The 20,584-nt window shown below is 39.8% G+C and overlaps 2 protein-coding genes and 1 pseudogene across 6 annotated transcripts in view; 2 read left to right on the plus strand and 1 right to left on the minus strand.

Annotated features, from left to right (window-relative positions):
- Positions 1-858: 858 nt before the first annotated feature.
- Positions 859-10,134, plus strand: GTF3C6 (general transcription factor IIIC subunit 6). 2 transcript variants are annotated; one of them, XM_024551811.3, is made up of 6 exons: positions 859-965; positions 1,341-1,421; positions 2,640-2,703; positions 2,801-2,845; positions 4,396-4,509; positions 8,541-10,134. In XM_024551811.3, exons 1-6 carry the CDS (start codon positions 861-863, stop codon positions 8,834-8,836), a joined length of 705 nt encoding a protein of 234 aa, XP_024407579.2. In that variant the 5' UTR covers positions 859-860; the 3' UTR covers positions 8,837-10,134. The 2 variants fall into 2 exon arrangements, with proteins under 2 accessions (XP_024407579.2, XP_053770207.1); XM_053914232.1 differs by lacking the exon at positions 4,396-4,509.
- Positions 10,135-16,225: 6,091 nt separating this feature from the next.
- Positions 16,226-16,290, minus strand: LOC128779582 (U4 spliceosomal RNA; annotated as a pseudogene).
- Positions 16,291-18,732: 2,442 nt separating this feature from the next.
- Positions 18,733-20,584, plus strand: part of RPF2 (ribosome production factor 2 homolog) — a 33,831-nt gene continuing 31,979 nt past the window's right edge. For 2 of the 4 annotated variants that reach the window (XM_024551812.3, XM_024551813.3), the window contains exon 1: positions 18,860-18,939. In XM_024551812.3, coding sequence (XP_024407580.2) covers positions 18,917-18,939 — 23 coding nt within the window. In that variant the 5' untranslated portion in view covers positions 18,860-18,916. The other 2 variants (XM_053914148.1, XM_045188679.2) reach the window with 2 other exon arrangements.

Raw genomic sequence — 20,584 nt, forward strand, 5'->3', positions numbered from 1 at the left:
AGGCCTCCCCCGAGCTTGTCAGGTTTAGCCTGTGGTGCCTTTTCTTCCACGTTAATTGGGCTCAGGGAAAACTTGAGTTGGGATTAGTGCTGCAGGGTAGCGTCACATAGGCGTGTCCATACCTGTGGGGAATTTTTATGAGAGTTTGAGCCACACTGACTCATTTGCCAGGGAGCAAGATCTCTAATGCTCCAGAGAATGTTTCTTTTATGCATCAGATAAGTGAAGGAACTGAGGAAGTTTAGCAGGTGGGAGAAAGCAATGCAGGGACTGGATTACAGGACAGTTAACAAGATTATGTGCTCTCTTTCAGGCGGCTACTGCAATTTCAAAGGTGTGCTGCCCTAGATGCACAGAGCTACTTACATTTGGATAAAAGCCTTTTACTAGGAAGTTTATGCCTGGGGTGTGACCACCCTCCACGACCAGCCCAATTACGAATTTAGGCTCGGATCGCCCTGTGAAGTTACTTTCCCCTTTTTCCCCTCACAATATTAAGAATTTCTTTCCAAGAAAGCAGACCCAACTAACACAAGGCCACTCCATTGCCCTGCACGCGGTGGTTCCCTCGCTCGCACCTTTTCTCTCCCCTCCCGCCCTCCCCCGTCCTCTACTCTCACTTGGGGCCGGGGCGGCTAAGGGATCCCTGTGTCACCGGACCTCCTAGCTTGCCAGGGACCCGGCTGCTGCCCTCAAGAAAGGAACTAGGGGAAAAGGGAAAGAAAAATACAAAGGAACAAGGGGCAATCCTGGACCCAGCCTCCACGTGGGCACAGCTGCGGCCTCCTCGCCGGCTCAAAGGGGCGGTGCGCAGGCCCGGGCGCGGCGAGGAGAGGGGCGGGGCGCTGCCCACACTCAAGATGGCAGCCGCGGTGGGCGTGGCTAGTCGCTCCGAGGCTGCAAGGCGGAGTGGGATCATGGCGGCAGCCGAGGAGCTGCGTCCCGGAGATGGGGAAGAGGAGACGGTGAGTGCTAAGACGAAAGTCTGCGCGAGGGGCGGGGGCGGCGAGAGCCGCGCTGGCTGTGAGGGGAAGAGAGCCCGGATGCGGCCGGCACGACGGACCCGGACCCCCCACGAGCGCCTCGCCTGCTTTTTACTGGAGGGGGGCAGCGGGGGGCGGCAAGGGAGCTTGCTGAAGACTAATTGCCGCATTGTCATCGGGGTGGGGAAGTAGAGTAGTTGCCTTGAGGTAACGTCGCTTAGTCCCTCGCCCTGAAAGCTGGACGTAGTTTTCACAGGGCCGGGATGGTTGCACGGGGGTGCTGGGGTGCTCTTGTTAACTGCCTCTCCTTGCACACCACTCGCAGGCTAGCATGTTGACCCCTCTTTCTTCCACCAGGAGCAGCTGGTTCTGGTGGAATTGACTGGAATTATTGATTCAGACTTTCTCTCAAAATGTGAAAATAAATGCAAGATTTTGGTGAGTCCTCTGGAAGTGGAGGATGGTGGTAGATGTTCCTAAATTTAGAGCGAGAATGAATGGTGAGCCCCCTCTCCCCAAAGATTGATATATTCATTCGCGTTGCAAGGCAGTGAACTCCGAAGGCAGTCATGGGGGGACGCATGGGAGAAAACGCTGAACTCCGCTCGAGTGGCCGAATGCACGGCTGCAGAGAGCTCAGCATTTGGAGGAGATGGCATTTTGAAATGGAACGACGTAATTTGAAAAAAATACACTGTTTTAGTCTGGTGGGAGAGACGGTAATTAGATGTGCACACAGGTTACACGCGGAGAAGGGAGAGGAGGTGCCTACTGAGAACTTCGCAGACCTCGTACTCTGCTGTTTTGAGTTATGTATGGTATTCTAAGTTATCTGTTTTATCACTTTGCTTTAAAATCTTTTGGCTACTGTTGACAAAACTTGCCCTGTTCTTGGCTTAGCCTGAAGAGCACGTTGACTGAAATAGACCTGTCCGTCGGGTATGAATTAAGCAGCCTGCAGGTCGTAGGTGCCGTGATCAGAGCAGTTTTAGCTGATCTTGTACTTGCGGGGGAGAGGGCAGGGGTGTCCAACCGTTTGGCATCTCTGGCCCACTCTGAAAGAAGAAGAGTTGTTCTGGGCCACACATTAAATACATTCCCACATGTAATCACAAGAGAATCTCATAATGTTTTAAGTAAATTTATGATTTTATGATTTATGATGGGCCACATTTATAGCCATCCTGAGCTGCAGGTGGTTCCCCGGGCACAGGTTGGACACCTCTGCTAGATGTGCCCCTTGGCAGCAAGGTTACATCTGGAAGCCTTTTTCTTTCTTTCTTTCTTTCCTTTTTTAAAAATTAAGATATAACCGACATTATATTAGTTTCAGGGGTATGGCATACTGATTCAATATTTGTACGTATTGTGAAGTGATCACCCCAATAAGTCTAGTTAACATCCTAGTTAATAACCACACATAGTTATAAATTTTACCTTTTTTGCGATGAGAACTTTTAAGATTTATTCTCTTAGCAAGTTTCAAATATACAATAGAGCATTATTAACTGTAGTCACCATGCTGCACATTACATCCCCAGGACTTACGTATTTTATAGTTGGAAGTTTGTTTCTTTTTACCACCTTCATCCATTTTACCCAACTCCTAAGGCTTTTTCTAACAATGATTTGTTATGATCCTCTATGCTGATGTAGGGAATTGACACTGAGAGGCCCATTCTGCAAGTGGACGGCTATGTCTTTGCTGGAGAGTATGAAGGTAGGAGGATGTCAGATAGAAGAAACTCCTTTTTTAATGTGCTTTTCCGAGAAACCAACTTTGTTATTTGTCAACAAGTCTTTAAATTTTTCTGCAGACACTCCTGGGACCTGTGTTGTATTTGAAGAAAATGATGAACATGGTAAGTGATCGCTATGGTGACTTTTTACTTTGCAATATTTCAAACATACTTATGTACAATGAATATTAAAGTTAAACATTTCATGTACCCATTGTCTAGCTGTATCAAATCATACCATTTTGCCACACGCTAAAAAAAGCATTCCAGATACCTTTGAAGCCCCTTGTATACACCTTTCCAAATTTATTTTCTTCCTTTGGTCTTCAGACATAATCATTTACTTGAAGTTGGTATTTTTCTTTCCTATACCAAATTTTATATTACATATGTATGTGTGCACAAAAAAATAAATAGTATTTTTGTATATTTTCAAACTATATAAATTTAGCATGTTATGCATATTATTTTATAATCTTTTTTCAAGTAGAGATATGTTTTGAGATTTATACGTGCTGATTTACATGCCTCTGTTTTTCCTGTTTCTTAGTGTTCCATTTGTGACTGTACCACAATTTATTCTCCAGTTAATGGACATGTTGCTTCCATTTTTACCAGTGATTATTAATAACTACTAAAACTTACTGTGTGCCTTCTATATGTCAGGCACTATTGTAAATGCAACATGTATTAACTCGTTTAATCCTTACAAGTCTACAGCATAGACCCCATGTTGTCTTCATTTTACATTGGAAAAAACTGAAGCACAGAGAGGTAAATAACATGCCCAAGGTCATACTCAAAGTAAGAGGCAGAGTCAGATTTGAACCCAGATGGTCTGCTCCAGAGCCCATGTACTTAATTATGCTTATTAACGCACTTCAAAAATGCTTCCATGAATATTTTTATATCTCCCTGTGCAGATGTGTAAAAATGTTTAAGGTGTATATTTAGTAATAGAATTGCTAGATTGATGACTATGTGTAGGGTTCAACAATATGAAATAACCAATTTGGGCTGAGTAGTGACAGTTTCATGTAGTTGGACTGACTGTTGCTTTCTAGCACGTATCAGTTACACTCACAGCAGCAGTGTCCTGAAGTGTGCAGTGCATTTCACATCCTCAGCTCAGAGCCTTGTCTTCCCTCCTGCCTATGCCCACAGTCTTCTATAAAGCTATGTTCCTAAGCAGTGGGCCGGCATCATGTTTTTTCTCAGCTTCCTTTCATGATTGACAACATCCTGACTCCAGTCTCTGGCTTTAAGCAGCAAGTCTCACTTTGGTCCTTCATATGTGTGGTAGAATTTTAGACCTCATTACCCTATAGAGCCAAATTTCTGGCTTCACTTTCTTCCTTCAGGGCCGGAGCCTAGCAGACCCACAGCTTTAATCTCATAGCTTTGTGTGGCTGTCCCCGGAGCTGTTTGTTGTTTAGAGTCCAGTTCTGCCTTCCATTGTTAATATGTTTTATCTGGCATTTTCTGTGCTTGGAACAGGAGGGATGAGTTAAATTTTAAACTTACTCAGCTATCTAGACTGAATTAGTCTAGAATTAGTTTAGTCTAACTCCTTAAATTGGAATTATTGAGACTTAACATGATTATTTTATTTGCATTTTATTTTATTATACTGCATTAAGCAGTATAATAATTGAGTTCACTTTATGTTCCAGTGGATGCAGAAGGTAACAATAAAACAGTGCTAAAATATAAATGCCATACAGTGAAGAAGCTCAGCATGACAAGAACTCTTCTGACAGAAAAGAAGGAAGGAGAAGAAAACATAGGTTAGTTCATGCACTTCTCTGAAAATAGATGATTTAATATTGGCTTTGACAGTGACACATTGCTACCAGAACATTGTGGTACTTTGTAGTAATAACTATATATAATATCTTAAATATGTTATTGAAGGTACTCCATGAAAAGTACCAAACATAGATTTAAAATTCAGTTCGAGCCCGGGCTAGTGTGGCTCAGTTGTTTGGAGCATCATCCCACAGTCAAAGGGTTACGTGTTTGGTTCCCAGTCAGGGTACACGCACAGGTTACCAGTCCAATTCCTGGTCTGGGCGCATATGGGGGGCAGCCAATTGATGTTTCTCTCACATTGATGTTTCTCTTTCTCCCTTCCTCTCTCCTCTCTCCCTAAAAATAATGAAAAATATCCTCAGGTGAGGAAAATAATAATAATAATAATAATAATAATAATAATAAAATCAGTTGAATTCTAATGTAGCAGAGCACATTGGAGACATATAAGAATCTCCGCTTTGCATTGAAAATATTTGGGAGGTGTTGGTCAAGAAGCTTGATGTGATTTCCAACCCCTAGGGAAATCACCAGTCTCCTTTTTTTTTCTTAATTAAAATTCTGTGTAAGTGGGGAAGATGTAATAGCAGTTCTGGCTTTCCAAGGTGTACCCTCAGAGGATCTCCTGGAAACTTGGCAGCTGCAGCAACCTTCCCTAAGAAACTTACAACTGGAAGAAGCTAGCTTTATATGTGAGGAAGGGACTCTAGGACCAAAGTTGTTATTGCTGAGTCTGGTTCTTAATTAGCATTCATTTAACCTTCTCTAATTGCTGATTGTCCCAGATTAGACTTTAGAGCAGTGCTGCTCACACCATAGCAGTCACAGATTTGTAGAGATGAACAAATAATCACCTGATGGTTTGCAAGCTCATTGCTCGTCCTGGACGGGTGGCACAGTTGGTTGCAGCATCAGCTAGTGCACCAAAAGATCGTGGGTTGATTCCTGGTCCGGGCACATGTCTGGGTTGTAGGCTCAGTCCCTGATCCGGGTGTGTACAAGAGGCAACCAGTCGTTTCTCTCTCACATCTATCTTTCTCTCTCTCTCTGTCTCTGTCTCTCTCTCTTCCCCGACCTCTCTCCTCTCTAGAAGCAGTGAATATATCCTCAGGTGAGGATTAAGAAAATAAAAAATAAAAATTCTAAAAGCTCATCGCTCAAAGACATATTTAAAACTCTCATAAATGTGACTCTAGTGATGAATATTTATGGCTTAACAAATATATTGTATTTTAAGGAATAAACATTTGAAAGTACATTAGTTATACAGAAGTTAATTGTACCAACTACACATAACTATATAAGAAATTTGGGTTCTTACCAGGCATATACTGAAACTGTCCCCTTTTTTTAGGCACTTTGAAAATAACAGAAAGGAAGAGGAATTTGAAGTTCTAGAATAAACTTGAAAAAGAGATATATTCAGATAAGCCGAGCTAGCATTTAGATACTCTGATTATTAGTATAAGGAAATTACAGAATTTCCTCTCCTGTAGTCTTTAATAACCTGGTAGATCTTTATGAAGATTTGGGTGTTTTGTTTAATCAAATAAATTAGTAACCAATTATTTAAGGCTGTATTAGTTATTTATTGCTGCATATGAAATTACCCATGAACTTAATGGCTTAAAACAATGAAAACAACCCAGAGTCTTACATAGTCTCTGTGAATCCAGAGTTTGGGAGTAACTAAGCTAGGTGGTTCTGGCTTGGGGCGTCTCACGAGGTTCCAGTCAGTATGTTGGCTGGGCTGCAAGCATCGGAAGGCTTGAGTAAGGCTGGAAGATTGATTACAAGATGGCTCACGCACATGACTGGCAAGTTTGTGCTGGCTGTTAGCATGAGACCTCAGTTCCTTGAATCTCCAGAGGACTGTTTGAGTGCTTTCCTGATATGACAGCTGGCTTATCCCAGATCAGATGATCCATGAGAACAAGGTAGAAGGCATAATGTCTTTTATGAACTAGCCTTAGAAGTCACTCTGTCATTTCTACAGTATCCTGTTGAGTGTGGGAGGGGACTACATGAGTTTGAATACTGGGAAGGTGAGGATCATTGGAGACCAACTGGACGCTGGCTATCAAATGTGGCCATATGCTGGAGGCAGAACAGAATAGATAGGAGACGTGGCCCTTACCTTCTAGGAAATTGTACTCTAAAAGTAAATCACACTGATGCACATGGCTGAATGTTACAACGCTCATTTCATTCAACTTACTGTATTTTGCCACGTATAATGTGCACTTTTTTGCCCAGATTTTTTGAGGAAAAATAAGGATGCACATTATACATGGGTAGTACTAATTCTGTGTCTATATAAATGTTAATTATTTTATTTATGCTTATGTGTTAAAAGTGTAACTCTAGAAAGCAATAATGATATCCATATGCAAAATGATACCCTGGAATGTGATAATCAGTTTTGTTTTGAAATATAAATAAATAATTGAATTAAAAAATTAAAATGGTTTTTTTCCTGAAAGTTGGGCTAAAAATGTGTGTGCACATTATACATGGCAAAATATGGTATTTTAAGTATCTGCTACGTGGCAAGTATTATGCTAAATAAGAGTAAAGAATGGCTGCAAGGGGAACTGGCAGGACAATGCTCTTGCAGGAAAAAATATGAAAGTAGTTGAAGCTGAACTGCAGAGAAAAGAACTAATCAATTTTTGATGGAGACTTTACAGGGATAACATATGAGAAGACATGGGATCAGCAGTTAGGAAGTTTCAACAAATAGCTGCAGAAGAGTTTATGGTGAGGAATAGAAGCAGATGGAAATGTTAATAGGGTAGCAATATAGGTTGGGGTATCTTAACATCTAATGGAATTAAAGGATGAGACTAAACAGCTTGGGCTTGCTATAGAAATTAATGAGGAAAAAAAAAATTAGCCAGGATCCATTGAAAATACTTGCCTAAAAGGGTAATAAGAATAAACAAAAAAAGCATTGGAATAATTTTTTTTTAAAGATTTTATTTATATTTCCTTTTAGAAAGAGAGGAAGGGATAGAGAAGGTGAGGGAGAGAAACAGCAATGTGCAAGAGATAAATCAACCAGTTGCGTCTTGCAGACCCCCAACGATGGACCTGTCCTGCAACCCAGGCATGTGCCTTGACTGGGAATCGAACTGGCAACCTTTAGGTTTGCAGGTCAGCACTCAGTCCACTGAACCACATCAGCCAGGGCTGGAATAATTCTTGATTATAGAGGTGTATTGAAGGGTTATGGCTTTGACTGTGAGTACGGAAAGGAACAAACATTTTTTCAAGTTGTGTTTTTTGAGTGGTATGTTATTTTGCAATTGGATGTCCCAACTCAGAATAACATATAAGTGCCGATTTGAGGTGACAGAGTAGAATCATCCATGGTATTACGAAAACTAAGTGGGTAAGGAGGCAATGGTAGAGAAGTGACAGTTTTCTTTAAGGCATGAAATGGCAGTGAGAGCTCCAGCTATCTCTCGAATGGGATGGGAATTGAACTGTGGGGAAAAAAGCTTGGCCCTGACTGGTGTAGCTCAGCTGGTTGAGTGTCATCTGGCAAATTGAAAGGTTGCTGGTTTGATTCCCAATCAGGGCACATGCCTTGGTTGAGGGCCAGTCTCTGGTTTGGGGACGTGTGAGAGGCAACTGAGCGATGTTTTTCACAGATCGATGTTTCTCTCTCTATCTCCCTCCCTCCTTCCCCCCTCTCTAAAAATAAATAAACAAAATCCCTAAAAAGAAGAAAAAGCTTGGCATAGTAGCTGCAGTAGATAACTTTTAGGGATTTTGATGATGTGTGCCCTATAAGTGTAACAAGGTCTCCATATAAGACGGAAATTGTGTCATTGTTCATCAGTAGTTACCTTGGTTCATGTTGAGGTTTTCTTTGACGTATATTGATATGATAGAAATTTAAAGAAAAATATACTTAAGTAACTAAAATTCATTTTGCCTGTTTCTCTCTTGGTTTGTCTTCCCACTTTTTAACACCATTCTCCTCTCCTCCCCCAATCAGGTGGTGTGGAATGGCTACAAATCAAAGATAATGATTTCTCCTATAGACCCAATATGATGTGTAGTTTTCTACATGAAAATGAAGATGAGGAAATAGCCCCAGCTCCAGATAAACCTTTGGAGTTGGAAGAGCAAGAGATTCAAATGGAAGATAATTCAAACCTGAACGATGAACAGGAGAAACCACCACACTTGGAAGCAGAGCATTCTGTTCCTCTTACTGGCATTTCTTCTGAAACAGAAAGTTCTGTTTTCATGGAAACTCAGGACACTGCCTTAGAAATCACTCCTAAATGAAATGTTTTTTGTAATAAGTAGTGATGAACTTTTAAAAGTTTTATATAAAATAATTGCCTGTGAAGCTTTCAATTCACTTTATTATTTTTATTGATAATACAGATTTTCAATTATAGCTACAACTTAATATGCCAGAATAATTAAGGACCAGTTATAAATGGAATTTTATAAATTGGTTAAATGACTATAGGAAAACTTCTCTAATAAGTCCTTTAAATTGGAGGTTTTACTAAGGTAAGTGTATAAGTTTTCTATTGCAGCTATCATAAATTACCACAAATGTTGATTAAAACAATGCAAATGTGTTTATTTTTTTTTACAGTTTTGTAGGCCAGCAGTCTCACATGGGTCTCACCTGGGCTAAAATCAAGGTGTGGGCAGGACTTCATTCTTTTCTGGAGTGGGAGGTAGGGGTGGAGATGACATTTCCTTGCGATTGATGGATCAAGGTTCCATTTCCTTAACTGTCAGCTAAAGGCCATTCTCATCTTCTAGGGGCTTCCTGCATTCCTTGGCTCATGGTGTGCTTCTCTTCAAAGCCAGCAATGGCAGGTCAAGTTTCTCTCCTGCTTAAAATCTATTCTGCTTCTTCTATTATCCTATCTCTGATCAACCTTTCTTGCCTTCCACCTTTAATGGTCCATTTGAATACATTGGGGCCATCTGAATGACCTCACTCTTTCAAGGTCTATAACCTTAGTTGATCTGCAGAGTCCCTACTGCCCTGTAACTTAACATAAACGGGTATAGAACTGAACAGTAGGACATGAGAATCTTTGGGGTGGGGGGAGGGGTAGTGGCATTATCCAGTCTACCATACCACAGTAAGTATTATGTCTCTAGGAACAGAAAAGTAATTCAGAAGTGCTTAAGTATAAAGGTAACATTCCTGCTATTCTAGCAGTAATTCCATTCCTTTCCCACTTGAGAAAGGTTATTGGAATTTGACTATAACAGCCATTCTATTATGATGATGACCTAGATCTGCTTAATTTGTATTCGTACATAAAATAGTCACAAACTTTGATACCTTGTTACAGATCGAACCATGAAATTGCCAATATTTGATTGTTTCTGACTATAAAAAGCAGGCTATTTCACGTGGTTTAATCTGGTACTAATAAGTTAAAACACATCTTACACTAATTATATCTCATAACTGTTGGAAAATATAACTGTACGTGTGAGAGGTTAGAGAACTAATGTTATAGAATGAGGAATTATTTTTCTCTTCAGTAAGTTTTGCAACTTTTTACAAAAAACAATTTACCTTGATTAAAAACATTTCCAAGTCATAAGCATGTGTATCTTCCCAATTTTTATATGACTTAGTTTCAGCTTTTGTTTAATAAAAAGCTTATTTTTCCCACCATATGTATGTGTAGGGGAGACTGCTAATTACCTGCCTGGTATGTGTTCTTTTGTTTTTTTTCTTTGTAATAGAACCCCAGAATTTACTCAGGTCATCAGTCTGCCCAGCTTTCCTTGGTATATATAAATGGCCGTATGACTAAGTTCTGGCCAATGACATGGAATCAGAAGTGTTGAGTGATGGGTGATTCTGGGAAGTTTCCTTAAACTTTAGGTGCGAAAGGAAATGGGTCAGCTTGTCCTCTCTTTTCTTACTGCTAGAACATTGATGTGATGGCTAGAGCTCCAGCAGGCTTCTTGGACTATAAAGGAACCTTGGAACTAGAAGCCATGGGTGGCAGAATGAGATAGAAGATTGGGCCCTAACTTTATAGTTCTGCCCTGGACTGCTATGAGTAGAGTTAATAAAATTCTCACAATAAAAAGACCTCACATTTACCTTCTAGCACTATTTTCTCTGGAAACGTACTAGACAAGATACTAAAAAGAAAAAATCAGCTGTGATGCCAGGCGATATTGTTTTTCATTAAAAATGACTGTTTACTGGAGAATGGTATCTGGATCAAGAAGACTATGAAAAGAACTATAAATAGTCATTGGAAAACATGGGCTTTGGACTTAAAAAAATTTTTTTTAAATTATTGATTTTTAGAAAGAGGAAGGGAGAGAGAGAGAAACAACAATTTGCTCCTCCACTTACTTATGTATTCATTGGTTGTTTCTTGTGCGTGCCCTCACCAGGGACTCAACCTGCAACCTTGGTGTCTTGGGATGATGCCCTAACCAATTGAGCTACCTAGGTGGGGTGGGCTTTGGGCTTTAAAAGGAGTGCTGTGTTGCTTATTACTAAGATCCCTGGAAGCTACACTCATACTATTTCAAGAGATACTGGTTCTTAGGAAGCCTGAAGCTTCTAAGCCAGCATGGCTTTTGCACCCACCCAAAAGATCTTGTTCCCTTACAACTGTGTTGACATTTAGGCAGCTGGAGTAAAGACTCCTGCTGAAACAAGGCTCATGCTGTTGTGCCATTTCCTATAAAATTAAGTGAGTCTAGTGCCAGGCTGGGACCTGTGAGTGTGAATGTCATTTGAAACCCTTGATGAGTACAGCTGTTGTTCATTGCAACTGTACACCCCTGGTCTTTACGTGAGAGAGCAATGACTTAAGTCACTGTAATAGACATACTACTCCTAATTGATACATTATGCATTTCAGCAAACTTTAAATACTTAGAAAAGTATAAAGAAGTTGAGTGGAAGATTGTTGAGATTTATAATCTTACAAAAGGAACATCCAGACTGTGAGGTAAGTTGTACCTTAAATTGAAGAGGAAAATAAAGTCATAAATTCTGAGGAGAACATATGTTTCAGCTCCTTACATGTTAATAAGATTAAATGCTTGGAATTAAGTAGGGTAAAATTTATTTTTCAACAATGAAATATTTTGTGAAACTAGAATTTCTACACCATTAATCTGTCTTACTAAGTTCCTAGGATTACTTACAAGCCAATCTTGGAGCCAGTCCCTATGTAGCATCACACTAAATACTCTGTCATTGAACACAATGGGTGGCTTTTGCTTACAAATAATATTCTCTTCAAAAGGGCTGTGTTGTTAAGCTGCCTCAGTGGGAATGATTCCTTAAGGCCATTATTGAAATGTTTGAAAATCCACTCATTTGTTATTTAATACATGGATGATCATAGCAAGTTTATTGACAGATACGACCAGTTTAGTGAAGCTGTTGATACATGCTTTTCTATTCATTTAGCAGCAGTTTAAGGGGGTTTTTTTAGAATCTGTTCTCATTTCCTTTTGATCCAACAGCTTATGTGAAACTGAACAAGCTTGCATAGAGTAATCTTCCAGAAATGTTCTTACTGATTTTTGGAAATGGATTTTATGACTCTCTTTTATGACTTCCACCATTTTTCCTTATAGAATAAGAAAATCCTGTTTATAAAATTGTCTAGAAGTACACTGTACATTATTAATCCAATGCAGAGTGAATATACCTTTTTAATGACAATTTGTAGTTTCTAGGTGCTTTTTTTTTTTTCTTTGAAAATTTTTTTCTGGTATGCTCCCGCTCTGGGGAGCACGCCCACATCTTTTCCTTCTCCCTGTTCTTCCCTCTCAGGTATGCATCTCCTAAACTCTAAGGGTCCCCAAGAGACTTCAACCAGGGAAGCAATGAGCACTGGTAGCTTCTTCCAGGCTAACCCCCTAAACCTGTTTCCAAGGCCCCTCTTCTATGACAGTGAGCCAAAGTAGCCCCGGCTAGGCTCATTTCTTTCCTGTAACATTCCTAGACGGCCAAAGCAGCTCCGCTTAGGCTCTCCTGTTGCTTCTTCTATCCTAAGTCCATCCTTGTTTCATGGTTCCCAGCTTTAACAAATGTACTCTCAAAATGAAAAAAATTTTTCTGTTGTTTATATTTGGAAGAGTGGGTTACTGGTATTTTGTATCTGGGTTTAATGTAGACACACTTGTATGTCATTAATAAAAATGTCAAGGTAGCCGAGGTCCTAGTTTTCTCAGATCCAAAATAAGATTTTCATTTTCATATCTTAAGAAGCTTCTATTTCCTACTCGTATTCCATGCTCCCAGTTTGTGATTGTGTTAGTGTGCTACTGCTGCTGTAACAATTTACCACAAACTTAGTGGCTTAAAACAACATAAATTTATTATTTTATAATTCTGGAGGTCAAATTCCAAGATTTAACCTTATGGAGATAAGATCAAGGTGTTGGTAGGGCTGCATTGCTTCTGGAGGCTCCAAGAGGGAAATCCTTTTCCAGCTTCTAGGGACGTGACTGCTGTCTGGCACATGAGCTGGACCAGAACAAATGGCCAGAATGGAGGTGGCTTACCACAAACCTCCCTTAGAGGTTATAATTGATGTTCATTCGGATATACACTAGCCCTCCTACCCTGCCACCTGTTATGTGCTGGTTCCTGGAACAGGCTGTTGGCCTGGCCTGGTCAAGCATGTAATTCTTGTACCTAGGAGCATTCATGTACTAATACCCACGTCAATCCTCCTCCACTTCACCCTATATAACACTTGCCAAATGCGCAGGGGTCCATTTTATCTTGCATCTTCCCCAAATGCACCTCTTTTGTAAGTTTCCCTTGAAAAACTACTAATCACCATACAGGAGTGGCCAGCCTTTTTCTTCAGTCTTTCACTGCCCTCTGCTTAGGGAGGTAGATTTTCAGTCTCCGGGCCTTTCCCTGGGCCTACGTGCTGTAAAAGGCAATCTAAAAAAATGTTTTAAAAGTATAACCAAGTATGCTAAGAAGGAAGAGAAAATGGAATTATGTAACATATTCAATTAAGCTGCAAAAGGCAGAAGAAGATTGGAAGAGAAAATACAAAGAAAGAACACGGGCAATGTACAGAAAACTGTATATGGTAGATATTCAACTTTATAAAAAAATCACTTTGAATGTCAGTGGTCCAATTGCACTAATTAAAACAGATTGTCCGAGTGGTTTGAGAAACAAGACCCAACTCGATGTTGTCTACAAAAAACCCACTTTATATATAGACATAGATTAAAAGTAAGTGGATAGAGAGAGATGTACCGCGTAAAATTAATCAAAAGAAAGTGGAAGTAGCTATATTAGTTTCAGATGGAGAAGACTTCAAGGAAAATTATCAGGGATAAAGAGGGGCATTACATTTATTCTCTAAGGAGACAACAATCCTTAACATGTATGTGCCTAAAATGAGTGAAAATACATAAGCAAAATCTGATGGAACTGCAAGGAGAAGTATATGAATCTAATATCATAGTTGGTTACTTTAACACCTCTATCAGAAATGGACAGATCCAACAGGAAATCAATAAGGCCATTTGAACTCGACACCATCAATCAACTGGATATAATGGACAGCTACAGACAACTTTACACAACCGTAGCAGAATATACCATACATTCTTCTCAAAATCATATGGAACATTCACCAACACATTACACTGGGGGGCCACAGAGCACACCTTAACAAATATAAAAAGATAAATATATAATGTCTGCTGTCAAGCAATGGAATTAAACTAGAAATCAAGAACAGAAAGAGCTAGAAGATTCTAAAATGCTCAAGAGAGTCAACGACACATTCCTAAATAACACATGGTCAAAGAATAAATCCCAAGAGAAATTTAAAAATATTTTAAACTAAATTAAAATGAAAATACAACTTACCAAAACTTGGGGGTTGCAGTGGAAGCAGTGCTTAGAGGGATTTTTAAAAAATATTTATTTTTAGAGAGAGTGGAAGAAAGGGAGAAAAGGAGAGAAACATCAATGTGTGAGAGAGACATTGATCTGTTGCCTCTTGTATGCCCCCAACTGGGGACCAGGCCTGTAACCCAGGCATGTGCCCTGACTGGGAATCAAACCAGCAACCTTTCAATTCACAGGTTGGCACTCAAACCACTGAGCCACACCAGCCAGGGCTACTTAGAGGGAATTTATAGCACTGAATGCATATGTTAGAAAAGAAGAATGTTCTAACATCAATTATCTATGCTTCCACATTGGAAACCAAAAAAAGTTAATTAAATTCAAAATAAGCAAAAGAAAGACATAATATAAATATTAGAGCAGAAGTCAAATGAAATTGAAAACAGGAAATCAATACAGAAGATCAGCAAAACCAAAAGCTGGTTCTTTGAAAAGATCAACAAAATCAGTAAGCCTAAAACCAGGCTAACTAAGAAAGAAGAGAGGACTCAGATTACTAATATCAGAAATGGAAAAGGAGACATTACTACAGACCTCATGGACATAAAAGGACAATCAATAAACATGATAACTCTATGTCCACAAATTTCATAACTAGATGAAATGGATCTTTTCATCAAAAGATGCAATTTGCTAAAACTCACCAAAGAAGAAACAGACAATCTGAATAGGCTTATACCCATTAAAGAAATTGAATCAGTAACTAACAACCTTCCAAAACAGAAAGCAACATACCCAAATAGGTTCACTGGTGAATTCTACCAAATATTAAAGAATGATATTATACCAGTTCTCTACAATGTCTTTCAGAAGCCTTGAAGCAGAAGGAATACCTTCAAACTCATTCTATTAAGCTAGCACTACCCTAATACCAAAACTACACACAGACATTACAAGAAAACTACAGACCAGCATCTCATGAACATAGATCCAAAAATCCTCATAAAATCTTAGGAAATCGAGTCCAACAAAGTATACAAGCAATTATACACATAACCAAGTGGGATTTATCTCAAGTGTGTAAAGCTGGTTCAACATTAAAAAATTAATGTGATTTTTCATATCTACAAGCTAAAGAGGAAAAATCACATGATCACATCAACAGAAGCAGAACAAGCATTTGACAGAATCCAACACCAATTTATGATTTAAGAAAGCACTTAGCAAACTGGGAACAGGAGGGAGCTTTCTCAACTTGATAAAAATTATCTGCAAATCCCCTACAGCTTGCATCACATTTCATGGAGAGAACCTTGAAGCTTTCCTGCTAAGATCAGGAACAAGGCAAGGATGTCAGCTCTCACCACTGCTTTTCAACATCACACTGGAAGTCCTAGCTAATGCAACAAGACAAGGAAAGGAAATAAAGAGTGCATGGATTGGGAAGGAAGAAATAAAACTGTCATAGTTCTCAGATGACATGATCGCCTATGAAGAAAATTTGAAAGCATCAACAAACAACTCTTGGAATTAAAAAGCAATTACAGCAGGGATGCAGGGTACAGTTAATACACAAAAGTCAACTGCTTTTCTATATATCAGCAATGAACACAATTTGAAATCTAGAACAATACCATTTACAATGGTATCCCAAAATGAAATAAGTATAATTTAACAAAATATGTGCAATATGTATATGAGGAAGATTACAAAACTCTGATGAGAGAAATCAAAGAAAAATATAACAAAGTGGAAAGATATTACATATTCATGGATAGGAAGATTCAGTATTGTCTAGGTGACAGTTCTTCGTAGCTTGATCTATTAGCAATAATCGCGCCTCGGATAAACCTCATTGGCTACGATACTGCCACTGCACAAAGCTGTAGCTTGATCTATAGATTCAATGCAATCCCAATAAAATCCCGGCAAGTTATTTTGTGGAGATCAACAAACTGATTCTAAAGTTTATATGGAGAGGCAAAAGACCCAGAATAGCCAATACAATGTTGAAGAAGAACAAAGTAGGAGAACTGACACTATGTGACTTCAAGACTCACTATAGAGCTGCAATAAGAGACAGTGTGCAATTGGTGAAAGAATAGATAAAGAGGTCAATGGAGCAGAACAGAGAGCCCAGAAATAGATCCACATAATTACAGTAAATTGATCTTAGACCACGGAACAAAGGCAATACAATGGAGCAAATACAGTCTCTTCAGCAAATAGTGCTGGGACAAATAGATATCCATATGCAAAAGAATGAAGTGAACCCCTGTCTCATGCTATACACAAAGATTAATTCCAAATGGATCAAAGGCCTAAATGTAAGAGCTAAAATTATAAAACTTCTTTGAGGACAATATAGGTGTAAATCTCTATCACCTTGGATTAGGGAATGAATGGCCTCTTGTACATGACACCAAAAGTACAAGCAACAAGAACAAAAATGGATAAATTTGACTGTCAAAATTGAAAACTTTTGCTTCAAAGGACACTATCTAGAAAATGAAAGGCATCTGTTCAATGGGAGAAAATATTTCTAAATTATATATCAGATGAGGGACTTGTATCTAGAATGTATAGAAACTATCATAACTCAACAATAAAATAAGAACCCTATTTAAAAACAGGCAAAAATTTAAATAGACGAAAATGGCCAATCAGTCCTAAAAAGATGCTCAACATTATCTGCCATCAGGGATCTGCAAGTGAAAACCACAATGATGTATCACTTCACATCTACCAGGGTGGCTTAATGGAAAAAAAGAAGGTGGACAATAGCAAATTTGGGTGAGGAATAGAGAAATTAGAATCTATGGTTGATAGACTAAGACTCCCACCAAAAGACCTTAAGGGGCCAAAGAAAATTTGCTTCATGCTCGACATGGGTTTATCATCATGAATTATTCAGGTGGGCCCCCTATAATCACAAAGGTCCTTTTTTTTTAATCCTCACCTGAGGAAATTCGCCCCCCCCCCCCACTGCTTTCAGAGAGGAAGGGAGAGAGGAAAGGAGAGAGAAACGTCGATGTGAGAGAGAAACTGATCGGTTGCCTCACATACATGCTGGGACCAGGGATTACTGGTAAACCCGCCACCTACATGTGTGCCCCAACAGGGAATTGAACCTGCAACCTTTGGGTTATGGGACAACACTCCAACCAACAAAACCGCATTCACCAGGGCCACAGGAGTCTTAGGAGAGGGAGTCAGTAGCATCAGAGTCAGAGAAAAAGATGTGACAATGGAAACAGGTTCAATCGATGCTTTTCAGAGATGGAAGAACACTAAGGAATGCAGACAGCTTCTAGAATCTAGAAGAGGCAAAGAACCAGATTATTCCCTTGAGCATTCCAGGGGAATACAGTTCTCCTGACATTTTAACTTTTGACCTGCAAAACTAATTTCAGACTTCTGACTTTCAGAATTGTAACAATAAATTTGTGTTATTTAAGCCAGTAATTGTAGTAATTTGTTACAGCAACAATAGAAAAGCCAATGCCAAACACTCTTACATTGCTAATGAAAATATAAAATGGTGCAGGTGAAAATAATTTGACAGTTCCTCAGAATGTTAAGTATAGAGTTACCATATGATCCAGCAAATGTACTCAGGGAATTGAAAATAAAAGTCTTCTAAAAAACTTGTACATGAATGTTTAAAACGGCATAATTCATAGCATGGAAACAACCCAAATGTCCATAATTTTTTGAGTGGATAAACAAATGTTGTATATCCATAGAATGGAATATTATTCAGTCCTTAAAAAAGAAATGAATTACTGACCCATACTACAGCACATATATGAACCTTAAACACAAACACATATGATCGTACAAAGTGAAACAAGCCAGACACAAAAGGCCACATATTGTTTGAATCAATTTGTATGGTATGTTCAGAATAGGCAAATCCATGGAGACATAGACTACTGGTTGCCAGAGGATGGCAGGAGGGGAAAATGGGGAGTGACTGCTACTTTGTTGCAAAGGGGGGGTGTTTCCTTTTAGGGAGATACAATGTTCTGGGAATAGTGGGGATGGTGACACATCCTTGTGAATATACGAAAAACCACTGAATTGTACATTTTACGGGGGTAAATTTAAGGGTATGTTAAGTATATGGCAATTATAAAATTGGAACAAAAATCACAATCCGTAGGGTAATTTTGTGCACACCTCACAGTGATCTATTTTTAGTGATTATATAAGTACCTATCAACCTTTTTACTATCTGGGGGGAATCGCAGAAGAACACTTGGTCCCTGAATACCCCGACTTCAAGGACGGGAGCGCCGCAAAAACCCGTAACCAACGGAACAGTATGCAGTTTCCTCCAAAATACCCGCTGGTGCCTTTAGGAATCCACGACACGCCGACACCCCCCCGAACTGACGTCACACGTCAGTTCCAGTTCCGGTTCCGGTTCCGCCTGTTCCGGGCCACTGGCCTATCTCGCGGTAACCGGGCGGTGCACGTGTGTTCATTCAGTTCGGGCTGCGGTAGCGATGGACGCTTTGGATCGGGTTGTGTAAGTTCTGTGACTCCCTGCCGGGGGAAGCGCTGGGAGACGGGCGCCAGTGGAGGAGTGGAGTGATGCAGCTTCTGCGTTCCTGCCTGGTTACCACTCTTCATCCTCACACCCTCCGCCGGCCAGACCCGGGTGGAGGCCGAGCAGTTCGCTGGTCTGGGTCTTCCTGGGTTGGCCTGCCTGCCCGGAGGCGGATTGCGGGGAAGCCCACCGTTGTAGTTGCAGAGGTGGGCGGGTGGGGGGAGAGGTTGCACGAAAGTATCGACCGCTTTTTTGTCGTAGCCAAATAGAAACGTTGAGGTTTCCGAGGTGTGGGGGTGGAAGAGTGGGGGATTACGAACACAGGCCTCAGAATCTGTCTGACAGATGTAGGTGATGGACCAGGCGCGTCCACCTAAGCTTTGTGACGTTGGGCCATTTAATTTCCCTAAGTCTCGCTTTGTAAAATAGCGTTCTTAGTCGTATCTCGTAGAACTGTGAGGTTTGTTGGGAGAACGTAAGGCTTTGCTGTAGCGCATAAAAATGCTCATTAGCTTTTCGTTTCCTCCCAACCATGTACACTTCCCTGAGTTATCCTTAAATTAATTCGAAAAATACTTGTTGGTCTCCTAAATATTCCTGCTGTTATTTGTTGTTGCTTTCTTCCAATTTACCTGGGTTAACAATGTAAACAATAAAATAGTATTTTAGTCATTAATTTAGAGATTTCTTAAATGTATTTGCTATATGTTCCTCTAGATGTGGGGACTGCAGAAGACGAGTAAGGCTAGTTTACCATCTACTTGGGGAACAAATAAAACACCAGGTGTTACTTGCATTTGTTGCTGGTTAGTGAGAAGTAACTATCTTGAAGGTAGAGCATGTAGCATTTATATTGCCACAATGCAGACACACTAAATATGTCTTGATTTGACTTAATAAATAATATCGACATCAACCAATAGATTATTAGGAGCTTTATATATGCTTGACATTTTATCTGGAGGAGACTATTTTAAATTTGCATGGTAAACCAAAGTGCGTGCACATTCTGTTTGGTTTTTTCCCTCCGTCCTGAAGTGACCGTAGGACTGGTAGAAGGAGGGACGGTCATAGTTATTAAGAGAGGAGGAATTCTTTCAGTATATGTCAGAGAACTGTTGGAAAAGCGAGATCTCACTGTAGTAGAACCAGAGGTGAAGCTCTTTTTCTGAACAGAAAAGTGTAAAACACATTCTACCTCTTCTGTCACATTATAAAATCAGAATAATGAATTTGTTTTCCATTCATATTTTACAGGGTGATTGGTCTAGATGAGTTTTAAAATCTAGCCCATTTTGAAGATTTGGCTACTTATAAGCTGAGTAACCTTGGACAAACTACCTTTCTGGCCTCACGTGCCTCATCTACAAAATGAGGATAATAACTGCACTTGTCTCATAGGGTCTTGGTAAAGGTTAAGCCCTAAGCCTTAACCCTATAAATAAAGTGGCAATCATTATTCCCCTTTGGTGACAATAATGTGTGACTTTCTCAGAAGTTTTGTTGGAGTGGGATAGTGTATAATTCTTAGCAGGCATTGTGGTCTTAAACCTGGAGAAAATAATGAACCTCGTTACGTTTAGTAATTGCCCCCAGGCTGATCAGCAGTTAGTGTGCAGTTCTT

This window comes from Desmodus rotundus, chromosome 11, assembly GCF_022682495.2.
Source record: "Desmodus rotundus isolate HL8 chromosome 11, HLdesRot8A.1, whole genome shotgun sequence".
In the NCBI taxonomy this organism is placed as follows: domain Eukaryota; kingdom Metazoa; phylum Chordata; class Mammalia; order Chiroptera; family Phyllostomidae; genus Desmodus; species Desmodus rotundus.